This window comes from Salvelinus sp. IW2-2015, linkage group LG1 (assembly GCF_002910315.2).
Source record: "Salvelinus sp. IW2-2015 linkage group LG1, ASM291031v2, whole genome shotgun sequence".
NCBI classification, from domain to species: domain Eukaryota; kingdom Metazoa; phylum Chordata; class Actinopteri; order Salmoniformes; family Salmonidae; genus Salvelinus; species Salvelinus sp. IW2-2015.
In genome coordinates, this window is record NC_036838.1 from 38,802,009 (window position 1) to 38,814,647 (window position 12,639).

General features: G+C 43.7%; 2 protein-coding genes across 2 annotated transcripts; both read left to right on the plus strand.

The window, feature by feature from the left end:
• Positions 1–561: 561 nt before the first annotated feature.
• On the plus strand, positions 562–3,581 carry fndc10 (fibronectin type III domain containing 10). The gene is made up of 3 exons (XM_023992250.2): positions 562–620; positions 746–1,146; positions 1,401–3,581. Exon 3 carries the CDS (start codon positions 1,581–1,583, stop codon positions 2,727–2,729), a length of 1,149 nt encoding a protein of 382 aa, XP_023848018.1. The 5' UTR covers positions 562–620; positions 746–1,146; positions 1,401–1,580; the 3' UTR covers positions 2,730–3,581.
• Positions 3,582–3,783: 202 nt separating this feature from the next.
• Positions 3,784–8,386, plus strand: LOC111967323 (RNA polymerase II subunit A C-terminal domain phosphatase SSU72). The gene is made up of 5 exons (XM_023992263.2): positions 3,784–4,114; positions 4,949–5,092; positions 6,642–6,781; positions 6,979–7,097; positions 7,470–8,386. Exons 1-5 carry the CDS (start codon positions 4,035–4,037, stop codon positions 7,569–7,571), a joined length of 585 nt encoding a protein of 194 aa, XP_023848031.1. The 5' UTR covers positions 3,784–4,034; the 3' UTR covers positions 7,572–8,386.
• Positions 8,387–12,639: the final 4,253 nt, after the last annotated feature.

The window sequence follows — 12,639 nt, forward strand, 5'->3', positions numbered from 1 at the left end:
CCATCCACTGATGCTGCAGTATTATTCATTAATCACACTGTTCCTGTCCTCTCCCTTGGCCCTACTAGCTTGCCTATTGTTTCCTTTTGGGAATGGAAATATAATCATTACCTCCAATAACCTTGTCAGTGAACTGCTGAGTCGAATTGATCAGAAAATGAAATGCTCTCAAATTCAAGATCTTCACATATATGAAGCTTTTTGTGACCTTTATATCTGCCAGTAAGTGTTGTAGACTTAGAGTTGTATTACCTATATGATGATTACGCTACTCATCAACACAGCAATCAATGTGTATTTAGATTGTTGTAATCCAGCTCTGGTTATCCATGATCTGATCGTTCTAGCGATGATACTATTTTAAAGAGGTTATAAAGAGGTTGTACAACTAACCAGAAATTAATGTTTCAGCAAAAATCTTCAGAAGTGTTTGAGTGTGTGCAAAAGAAACCTAGCTCTCTACAAGGTCTGCCGTTTAACTAGCGCCAGAATTTTGTAGAACGTTATAGACCTGTTATCAATTATCACCACTTGAGGTCGCTGTAGGTTTGGAAATAGCATCACACCAAAACCAACTACAGCCCTGGGTTACCACTGACAATATCCAAAAGTCATTTAGCGTAAGTAACATATACTTATCTCATTAATGTGTTATAAACTGTTACCAGAGTCAATTGCTGCAAGTTTCATAGTCTTCTACAATACATTTTTTACAATACATGAAAATAGGACATTTGTTTTACAGGATAAAGATGCACAAGACAATATCCTCTAATGCATTTCCAATAAACTGCCTTGATAGCATGGACAAAAGACTACACACATCAGCCTTGAAGACTACAGCCTAACACCAAATGTGGGAAAGAGGAGAGGGAGGAAGGACGGGTGGGTGGAAGGAAGGATGGAAAGGCACAAAAAAGTAACGGAAATGGTGGCAGGGAAATTAAGATTGGAGTGGGGATTTGAAATGATGACTCATGATGTAATTGACTACTGATGACTAGGCTACAAACATTCTGACAGACACACACAAACACACACTTCCTCACAACAACCATCAAAGAAAGCCAGACTGGAGGACAAGACTGGGCCAAATGTGATTAAAAAGATAACTGCCGCGGTCCTCGTTCTCGAAAACCCAGACATGTAAGTTATTTTCTCAAATAGCCAAAATATATCTTACATTGATTTCCGTTACATTAACAATTGTAATGAGCGATGTGACCTATTTATTGGTTGGTTTAGTTGTGTGCATAACCAACATTTGTGTATGGATAAACAGATCAAGCATGCGTATGTATCCATGTGATAGCAGTCTGGCTCATTCTCTAATAGTGTGGATTGTAAACTATCAATCATCCAACTAGGTATATGATTGTTACTGTCTGCTTTTGTTGCAGATTGTTTTCGTGCTCTGCACCGGGGAGAGGCTACACCGCATTGGTGGTGTACGACTGTTATGGAAGCCACCTGCCCCCGTACCTCTCTTTCTCGCCTCGGATCTCCGCTGACAGTAACGGCGCAGTCCACTATCAATTTGCACTAAATACAGTGAGAGTGAACCTGTAAGACGGGAAGACATGAGAGGCCAACCGCGGCTGTCCCTGGTCGCCTTCTCGGCAGTGCTTCTCTGTCTGTGCCGCGCAACAATCGCAGTTTCCAACCAGACACGCGGCGGCCGCTATGCGCAATCACCATCAGCGTCAGCATATTCATCAGACGAGGGAAGCGAGAAGGACGTGGGTGTCTCTCCAAACTCTGGCCAACACCATAACTACGGTATTGATTATTTCAGTAAGAATGAAACTATGAGCACACCAAAGCTGGAGGGGGACCTCAGCCATAGGAATGGCACTTCATCCATCAACACCAGCAGAGGCAATACAGGAACCACTGTGATATCTGGCAGGCCAGACCATGTGCAAGGTGGAACAAGGTGGGTCATGGCCATGGAGGGAGAAGTGGCACCAATATGTGCCTACCGGGTAACAGAGGGGGGAATCGGGGGGCGGTTGTGTTTTCGACACACACAGCAGGGGTTCAGGTGTCATCGTGGAGAGTGCCGAACTGTTCAGTCTCCAGGAGGGTCCCTGGTGGCCAATGTTCTGACCAATGGTAGCGTGCTGCTACAGTGGACATACGGAGGTCTGAGGGGAGAGGCTCAAGGGACAACCATAGGAAACACAGCTAGACATGACCTAGATAAACAAGAGACTAAGACTAGAGGAACAATTGTAGAAGGACAGACAGGGGCCCCTAGGACAGGGCTTGGGGAAGAGAGCAGGATTTTGATTGCCCCACCAAAGAGGGTATTCAGTGGACGACGGGTCAGAAGAGGTGGGTTTGCGCTGAGCTGCTGGTGGAATGGGAGCTACACCCAGTTTGAGTGCGCTGGTCTTCATCTTGGCTCCGGTTGCAGGGACTTCCTGCTGACTGAGCTCCATGAGAACGTCCCCTACCGCATCTGCCTACATCTGCTGGCCTCCACCCTGACCCCACCGCCCCACTCAGGAGGAGCAGGCCAAAGACAGGACCTGGGAGACTGTGTGGAGTTCACCGTCTCACCCTTGGGCATGCAGGACATTGTGATCGCCATGACAACAGTGGGAGGAGCCATCTGTGTGATGCTGGTCATCATCTGCCTGTTGGTGGCGTACATCACTGAGAACATCATGAGCCCCACGACACAGCACTCACACTCCACATACCACACACACTCTCACCACTAATGTCACTCACGCACGCACACACACGCGCACACACTTGTATCCTTGTTAAGCAATATCACACAAATTTATTTTACTCCCACATCTAAATCAATACACTAAAAACACATGTATGTAACATACTGTGATTGAACAACCACACACACATAATCGAAATCTCACACAGATTCAGGGCATCGCACCTTACACACGACTAAAATACATCATACCGATGTGCAAGCTTGTGGAAGAACAATGAACTAAGCCTCAGAACAGACCACCACACTTTCAAATACTTTTGAAATGATAGGGCTCAGATAATTACATCTCTGTTTGTGTGTGCATATTTTCCTCTCATGTGTATTTATCTCATTAGCCTTTCTGCTAGTAATCAACATGTGCTGTATTAGAGATAGTAAGATGGTAGTCGGTAGGCCTACCTAAGAGTGAAACATTGTCTATAGTTGAGCAGAGGAAAAAAAAATGTGTACCAACCAGTATAAACCAGTATTTATAAAGATTTCTCAATTTTTTGATTACCTCTGTTAAGTGGCAAATAATAAGTGCAAGCACAGTAGGTCATTTAATTTGTGATTTCTTCATTTTTACCTTAGAGAGGATTCATTTAATTACTGTCAACAATTAACCCCCAGGCAGCCAAGAATTATATTCGCCATATCTTGTCATGGCTGTAGAGAGCTATGTATGTCATAGACCTTCAACAGGCTGGTCTGCTCTGCAGTCTGCCAAATACTGTGCCAAACCTCTATTTTAGGAGGCCCTGTGGAATCAATAAAACACACCGAATATGGGTGTATGTGTACCTGTGTACAGTAAAATATTCTTAATATTTGTATCTATCCGTCCATCCATCCATCGTACAAATAAAATATAGATGGCTATGCCTGGACTGTGTGCAATTAATAACGGATACATGTGGCACAGTTGCAGCCTGTTTTCCAGCATCATCAGGGCTTGAGGACTGGTCGGGTCAGACCGAAGAAGTTTATGTTTGGATGACGTCATGCATGCACAATGGTTTCACCATAAATGGCTTTGGTGTGAAGCCCTGCCCCCATATGACATCAGCTGTAAAACCTTGTGGTTAAAACTCCCCGTCGCCATTTTAACAGTCTCACAGAAAGAAGGTTGTCAGATCGCTTTGACTCATTTATATATATACCTTGTTGTATTTGGTTGGTTAGTGAAAACGAAGGTCTTCCCTGCAGTCTTTTTGTGATAGCTACATTTGTACCACGTTTAAACTAGTTGTGTGTTGTACTTTCTTAACATTCGATTGCTAGTTCTTTCAGAAAAATAGCATTCGCAATGCCGAGCCACCCGCTGCGCGTGGCGGTGGTGTGCTCGAGCAACCAGAACCGCAGCATGGAAGCGCACAACATTCTCAGGTAACATTACTGGAAGACAAACTACGACGACATGCCACGAAGCCGCCACTTTTGATTTTCAGCGGCCTGTTTTTATTTTTTAAACTTGGTTGAGAGCTCACCCTCCACACAATGCAGGCTTGCTACGCCGACCGCAGTCTGTTTGCAGCAAACGACGGGTCGACGAATTTTATTACACTAATATGGCTAACTTCCATATTTTACAAGACTGAGACGTATAGGTCTTTATAAAGCTCAACTAATTACGAGTGTCACACATGGAGAAAAGGCGAATTTATTTTTCCTCGCCGGTGTTACGACTACCGGAAGTAGGGGATTTTTAACTCCGTGCAGTGGCAGTCGGCATAGCCGTCAGTCACTAACTGGAAGTAACTAGAACAAACTGGCCAGAACTAGGTAGGCAACGAACCAGTCAACTACCTGAAATTGTAAAAATATGATCAGAAAAAAATTGATACAAATAGTTAGACCTGCCATGCATCACCTACAAATTTCATGTTCTGGATTATTCCATGAAAGGATCATAAAGCAATTGTCACCCAACAGCCTCAAAATGAATCAACTTTTTAGGCAGGGTAACACTAAAATAATACATCTTACGACTAATTTGTAATTTCACTGAGTAAAAAAAAACTGATGGAAAGAAAGGTAAGGAGAGCCTACTGGGGAATTACAGAAGATTCCTGTAATATGGCTCCTGTGATGAGAACTTCATTGATTATGACATCCACGCATATCCCCTGCTGTGGTCTGTATACTTTTTGCATTGTATGTGCTGGTCTGAAAGTAACCATATTTTCCCTTTTCATTCTCTATTTCTTTCCGTCTCTATAGCAAGCGTGGCTTTGACGTGCGCTCTTTTGGGACAGGGTCCCATGTGAAGCTACCTGGTCCAGCACCGGACAAGCCCAATGTGTATGACTTCAAYACTACTTATGAACAGATGTACAACGACCTGGTCCGCAAGGACAAGGAGCTGTATCCCCTGCACACTTGCATTCACACACACCTTAAACACAGCCCAATCTCTTCCATGTTTCCTTTTTTCAGTGAGTTATTCTCTTAATATTCACTAGATATATACCAAATTATATGAATGAAAACTTGAAGGGTCCCTGAACATGGAGGTGCATGTTAAAGTTTGTGATTTTGTAGTAAAGGATGTCCTTCACTAACCTGATCCCAGATCTGTTTGTGTTCTTGCAAACACCATTGCTGCACTTGTCGAGCCAAACATTGGCATGACGGTGAATGACATGGAGTTTGCATGATGGCACATACAGACTGGCACTCAGGCTAGTCCTCACATCTATTTGTGAGATTTATCACATGCTGTCACATTGCTTTTTCTAATGAGTGGGCTGCATGAAAGATTTCACTTTTGACAGGTTCATGTAAACAAGTATCCATTTATCCTCTATAGCAAGGTAGGTTGTTTCTGTGCCCAGAAACCAGAAGGTCTAGGGAATATATCTCGGCCTTTCCATATCCGGACCAGGATGTAGACTAAACAAAACAGAAATGCTGGTTTGTTGAGCACTATATGTATTTGACCCAACTAGTAGTCTGTGTAGTTTAAATCTTGCATTGTAAATTGGCAAGGGCACTACTTTTGAATGTGAACATTCATTCCTTCTGTGCTGTGTTAGTATATGCTTCCAGGTGTAAATAATTGGACCCTCCTTCCACTACAGGGCTCTCAACCACACTCCTCAGAAAAATAAATTTGCCATTGAAGCCAAGTTCTTATCTTTGAAAAGGCATCAATTCATATAACAACTCTGGAGCCCACATGGTCCAACCTTAAATGGACTCCTACTGCTACACTTGGGATCTGAATTAATTGGATAGGTGTAAGCAGGAAGGTGAACATTGGAGCTATTATCATATTGTAGATGCCAATAAAATCCTATCACATCTACTGAAGTGCATAGCAGGGTAGGGGCTAGCAATCAATTTGGGATTCAGCATAAGACTGAAGTATTTGAGACAGTTCTGTGTTAGGAGGCATGACCACTAGTGTTTTAAATGTACCCCTTAAACATTTTGTTGACAACCGAGATATCTGCATGCTTGCAAAAAAGAAAGGGGATATGAATGAATTGTTAGTGGGAACTTCACACTCCTTTCACTTCCCAAGTCCCTATTTTAGGAGTGTACAAGAGTTGACACCCATCCTTACAGTGCAGGCAAGGATTGGAGATCACTTCTGTAATATTTTCTTGACTATTCATCTCACTCTTTTTTCCAAAACCCAGCATATTTTCTCCAAATGTAAAATTGTTAGGTGAGTTTATCTAGAATACTGCACTGGTAGTTTATTAGATGCCAGGATCTTATTTAAAGTTATTAAACTTCTGAAGATCAAATATGTTTTTCATGTGTTTTTTGAGTTTTGGCCTCTAGAGGGTGTTGTCTAACTGCTGTGTCAATCTGAGACATTTGATATTTTCATAGATCCCTTAATGTTTGAGGTCTTGTGTGTTGTCCCTCGTCTTGCTGTGTTCCTTGACCCTCAGCACCTCAGATACACGCAGAACGGAATCCTGCACATGTTGGACCGCAACAAGCGGATTAAGTCCCGACCGGAACGCTTCCAGAGCTGTAAGGACCAGTTTGACCTGGTCATCACCTGTGAGGAGAGGGTCTACGACCAAGTGCTGGAGGGTGAGGGGACTGGTGCCCAGAAGGGTGGAGGGATTCACGTGTCAAGTTATGAACTATTATAAATGTGGTTTAATGCATGTGAAATGCAACTGAAATATTGAATACACTTCCATGAAAGCATGCATAACTACGAAGTTAGTCTAGCGCTAGGCCACTCTGTCTACATGTTGATCAACTATCACTACTCTCCCACTCAGACCTGAGCTCTCGGGAGCAGGAGACCTTCACGCCGGTTCACGTCATCAACGTGGACATCCAGGACAACCACGAGGAGGCCACACTGGGGGCTTTCCTCATCTGTGAGCTGTGTCAGTGTGTGAGTGTCTGCCAGACCCTACGCAGCTACAATCACACAGTTACTTTGTCATAGGGAATGCCAGTTTTTGTTATAGGAACATGGTATATTGGGGAGTCAGAGACTACTCCTGGGGTACATAGTGGTCTTTTTTTCTACAGTGTTGAATGAGCTCTGCTAGATACATGTTGGTGACATACAGTACATGTAATTGAAGATGGTACACAGAGCATTTTGTGGTGTTGGGATGATTGTGTTGAGAGACAGCAATGGTGTATGAGTTAGTGAAATGTCTGTGATTCTGTTAAACTGGGACTTAAATTGTATTTGACGCATTTGCCTTGCCCAGTGTAGCAGGTGTTGTGTTCAGACTGTCCCTTCTCCCTGTCTCAGATCCAGCACACCGATGACATGGAAAACGAGATGGACGAGCTGCTGCAAGAGTTTGAGGACAAGAGCAACAGGCCTTTCCTCCACACAGTCTGCTTCTACTGATGCCCCTGCTACCAAATCTGCAATATCATACGCCCCCTGACCAAACATGCACGTTTATACACAGACTCATGTACACTTCCGTATGAACTTACTGATTACTTTTCACACAGACATACACAATGCTCAGTCTCTGCTGTTGCTCAGGGCTGAGGGTGAAGGGATGGTTGCTCTCTGCTTTCTCTATTAAGTGGACAGGCTCATCTCTCCTCGGGGCCAAGGTGGGCCCAAAGTCCTCCCCCCATCCTATAGTGAAACCACTGACCCGCCTCCCCACAAAGAGAAATGCCCCTTTTGTCAAACACATCCTCTACCTCTAAAGGAGGATTTTTTTGTTCCAAGTGTTGCACAGTGATGCGGATTGCAGAGCAACATTGATTTGAGTTCCTTTTAAAGAATGAATATATTTTTTATTTTAAGTATAATTTGTCACATTTACTCTTGATTGTGGAGAGTAGTAGTGTTTACGGGATAGAGTGGAGATGGGTTAGGCATGAATGTGTTTCAGTGTGTGACTGTATCTGAGTGTGTACCAGTAGTTAATTAGGAATGAATCTAAATAGGGGGCTATATAATGAACAACCAAATAGAGACTACAAGGTTCTCATTTTGCCCTCTTAATTTCCGTTATGTATGATTCATATTTAAAAACACAAGATTTGCTACCTTTTTCAGGGAGTAATATTTTTTTCTTTTGTAAATTGAGAAGAATGGAAACATCGTAATTATTTGCAAGCTGAGAACTCAGTCCATAGTGCCTGAATATTTCTGTATGTACATATGAATCCAATGAATGAATAAACATGTCTAGAAAAACATTTGAATAATTGACTGTTCTTTTTAGTGTTGCTCATTTTTTTCTCTCAGTTTAGTCATTTAGCAGAAGCTCTTATTCAGCACAACTAGGGTTAAGTGCCTTGCTCAAGGGCACATAGATTTTTCACCTAGTCGGCTCGGGGATTCAAACCAGCAACCTTTCGGTTACTGGCCCAACACGCTTAACTGCTAGGCTACCTGCCGCCCAGATCCAGGATGCAACCGGTGTAGAATAACAGTGAAATGCTTACGGGTCCTTTTCCATAATGCAGAGTTATGGATTGACAAAAAATATAAATATTTACACGAGGAATAAATACACAGTAAATAACAATAACGAGTAAAAATAACATGGCTATATACAGGGAGTACCAGTACCGAGTCGATGTGCAGGGGTACGAGGTAATTAAGGTAGCTATGTACATATAGGAAGGGGTAAAGTGACTAGGCAATGGGATAGATAAAGTGAGCTGTAGCAGCAGCGTAAGTGGTGAGGGGTGTGTGTGGCGTCAGTATGCATATGTGTGCACGTTATGTGTGTATGGGAGTATGTAGTGTCAGTGTAAGTATGTGTATGTGGGTGGAGTCCACTGATGTGCATAGTCAGTGCAAGAGTTCATTTTAAAAAAAGTTCAATGCAGGTAGTTCAGGTAGCCATTTCATTAGCTATTTAGCAGTCTTGTTTAGCAGTCTTATGGCTTGGGGGTAGAAGCTGTTCAGGGTCCTATTGGTTCCAGACTTGGTGCACTGGTAGCACTTGCTGTGTGGTAGCAGAGAGAACAGTCTATGGCTTAGGTGGATGGAGTCTTTGACAATTTTTTGGGCCTTCCTCTGACACCACCTGGTATAGAAGTCCTGGATGGCAGGGAGCTCGGCCCCAGTGATATACTGCACCGTACTCACAACCCTCTGTAGTGTCTTGCAGTCGGGTTCCTTGCAGTTGCCTTACCAAGCAGTGATGCAACTGTCGTGCCATCTTCACAACTGTGTGGGTGTGTGGACCATGTTTATCTGTTAGTGATGTGGACACTGACGATCTTGACCCACTCCACCACAGCCCCATCGATGTGGATGGAGGAGTACTCCCCTTTCCATTTCCTGTAGTTCACGATCAGCTCCTTTGTCTTTCTCACATTGAGGAAGAGGTTGTTGTCCTGGCACCACACTGCAAGGTCTCTGACCTCCTACCTCATCGTCGTCAGTGATCAATCCTACCACCGTTGTGTCATCAGCTCTTTGTGGGTGACAGGAAGTACAGAAGGAGACTAACCACACACCCCTGAGGGGCCCTGTGTTGATAGTCAGCGTGGCGGATGTGTTGTTGCCTACCCTCACCGCCTGGGAGGCGACCCGTCAAGAAGTCCAGGATCCAGTTGCAGAGGGAGGTGTTTAGTCCCAGGGTCCTGAGCTTAGTAATGAGTTTGGAGGGGATTATGGTGTTGAATGCTGAGCTGTAGTCAATGAACAGCATTCTTACATAGGTATTAATTTTGTCCAGGTGGGTGAGGGCAGTGTGGAGTGCAATAAAGATTGCATAATCTGTGGATCTGTTGCTTGAGGCGGTACGCGAATTCTAGTGGGTCCAGGGTGTCTGAGATGATGGTGTTGTGAGTCATGACCAGCCTTTCAAAGCATTTCATGGATATACAGTGGGGAGAACAAGTATTTGATACACTGCCGATTCTGCAGGTTTTCCTACTTACAAAGCATGTAGAGGTCTGTAATTTTTATCATAGGTACACTTCAACTGTGAGAGACGGAATCTAAAACAAAAATCCAGAAAKTCACATTGTATGATTTTTAAATAATTAATTTGCATTTTATTGCATGACATAAGTATTTGATCACCTACCAACCAGTAAGAATTCCGGCTCTCACAGACCCTGTTAGTTTTTCTTTAAGAAGCCCTCCTGTTCTCCACTCATTACCTGTATTAACTGCACCTGTTTGAACTCGTTACCTGTATAAAGACACCTGTCCACACACAATCAAACAGATTCCAACCTCTCCACAATGGCCAAGACCAGGAGCTGTGTAAGGACATCAGGGATAAAATGTTAGACCTGCACAAGGCTGGGATGGGCTACAGGACAATAGGCAAGCAGCTTGGTGAGAAGGAAACAACTGTTGGCGCAATTATTAGAAAATGGAAGAAGTTCAAGATGACGGTCAATCACCCTCGGTCTGGGGCTCCATGCAAGATTTCACCTCGTGGGGCATCAATGATCATGAGGAAGGTGAGGGATCAGCCCAGAACTACACGGCAGGACCTGGTCAATGACCTGAAGAGAGCTGGGACCACAGTCTCAAAGAAAACCATTAGTAACACACTACGCCGTCATGGATTAAAATCCTGCAGCGCACGCAAGGTCCCCCTGCTTAAGCCAGTGCATGTCCAGGCCTGTCTGAAGTTTGCCAATGACCATCTGGATGATCCAGAGGAGGAATGGGAGAAGGTCATGTGGTCTGATGAGACAAAAATAGAGCTTTTTGGTCTAACTCCACTCGCCGTGTTTGGAGGAAGAAGAAGTATGAGTACAACCCCAAGAACACCATCCCAACCGTGAAGCATGGAGGTGGAAACATCATTCTTTGGGGATGCTTTTCTGCAAGGGGACAGGACGACTGCACCGTATTGAGGGGAGATGGATGGGGCCATGTATCGCGAGATCTTGGCCAACAACCTCCTTCCCTCAGTAAGAGCATTGAAGATGGGTCGTGGCTGGGTCTTCCAGCATGACAACGACACGAAGCACACAGCCATGGCAACTAAGGAGTGGCTCCGTAAGAAGCATTCAAGGTCCTGGAGTGGCCTAGCCAGTCTCCAGACCTGAACCAATAGAAAATCTTTGGAGGGAGCTGAAAGTCCGTATTGCCCAGCGACAGCCCCGAAACCTGAAGGATCTGGAGAAGATCTGTAGGGAGGAGTGGGCCAAAATCCCTGCTGCAGTGTGTGCAAACCTAGTCAAGAACTACAGAAACGTATGATCTCTGTAATTGCAAACAAAGGTTTCTGTACCAAATATTAAGTTTCTGCTTTTCTGATGTATCAAATACTTATGTCATGCAATAAAATGCAAAATTAATTACTTAAAAATCATACAATGTGATTTTCTGGATTTTTGTTTTAGATTCCGTCTCTCATAGTTGAAGTGTACCTATGATAAAAATTACAGACCTCTACATGCTTTGTAAGTAGGAAAACCTGCAAAATCGGCAGTGTATCAAATACTTGTTCTCCCCACTGTAGATGTGAGTGCTACAGGGCGATATTCATTTAGGCAGGTTACCTTGGTGTTATTGGGCATGTGGACTATGATGGTCTGCTTAAAACAAGTTGGTATTACAGACCTGGTCAGGGATTGGTTGAAAATGTCAGTGAAGACACTTGCCAGCTGGTCAGCGCATGCTCTGCGTACCCCTCTCTGCATGCAGTTGGAAGATTTTAATCAACAAATGTACCTTGTCAAGGTTCTATAGCCCAATGACAGCATTCATAAAGAATGCAGTGAGAATAAATTTCATCCTCTTCCATCTGCTCATGTCCATATGGCAACATGATACTATGTGTACCATTTCGAATGTGTTTTGCCCTACTAGGCCTTTTTAATCACTTACCTATGGCATTGTCAGCATGCCCAACTAACATTTTGTTCTGTCCTGATCTTACTCCAATTTCCCTGATTAATGATAAGCAATACAATTGTTATATTCAGTCCCCAGAAACAATTGAGTGGCTGGGACACAGTGTAGCCTGGCTCACCTTGAATTGCACATGGAACATAATAATGTCAGAGAGTATGATTTGATTGATGCAGCAGTTTGTTCATACTGAGAGAGGGAAGGATGGGAGGGCTGCAAGGTCACTGATTTATGGTTAATGCTAAAAGGAAATTCCCCAGAGACAAAGCTAGGGTTAAACTAAAGTGACAGTCCCATATCCCAACCTCCCTCTGTCATCTCTAGTGACATAAATTGATAAATGACCTTGTCCTTACCATACATTAGCTACAATAGGACTATAGGACCAGGGGGTTTTGTTTGTCATAGGCTATTTAATAAACCTGATTCTGTGACATTTTAGATTTCCCATGACTGGTATACGAAATATGATGGAAATTCGGACTCCCCATAGCCCATGCTAATCCAATCCAATGTGTTTACATGCGTGGGGAGAACAGAGAACTTTGAGAGTCACTATACAGGCAAGGCCTTCTGTCTACAAAGCCACACCATCAACAACACAGGTCCAATC

Coding starts and splice junctions, on each gene's coding strand:
- fndc10 (XM_023992250.2), top strand. CDS start 1,581: ATGAGAGGCCAACCGCGGCTGTCCCTGGTCGCCTTCTCGGCAGTGCTT.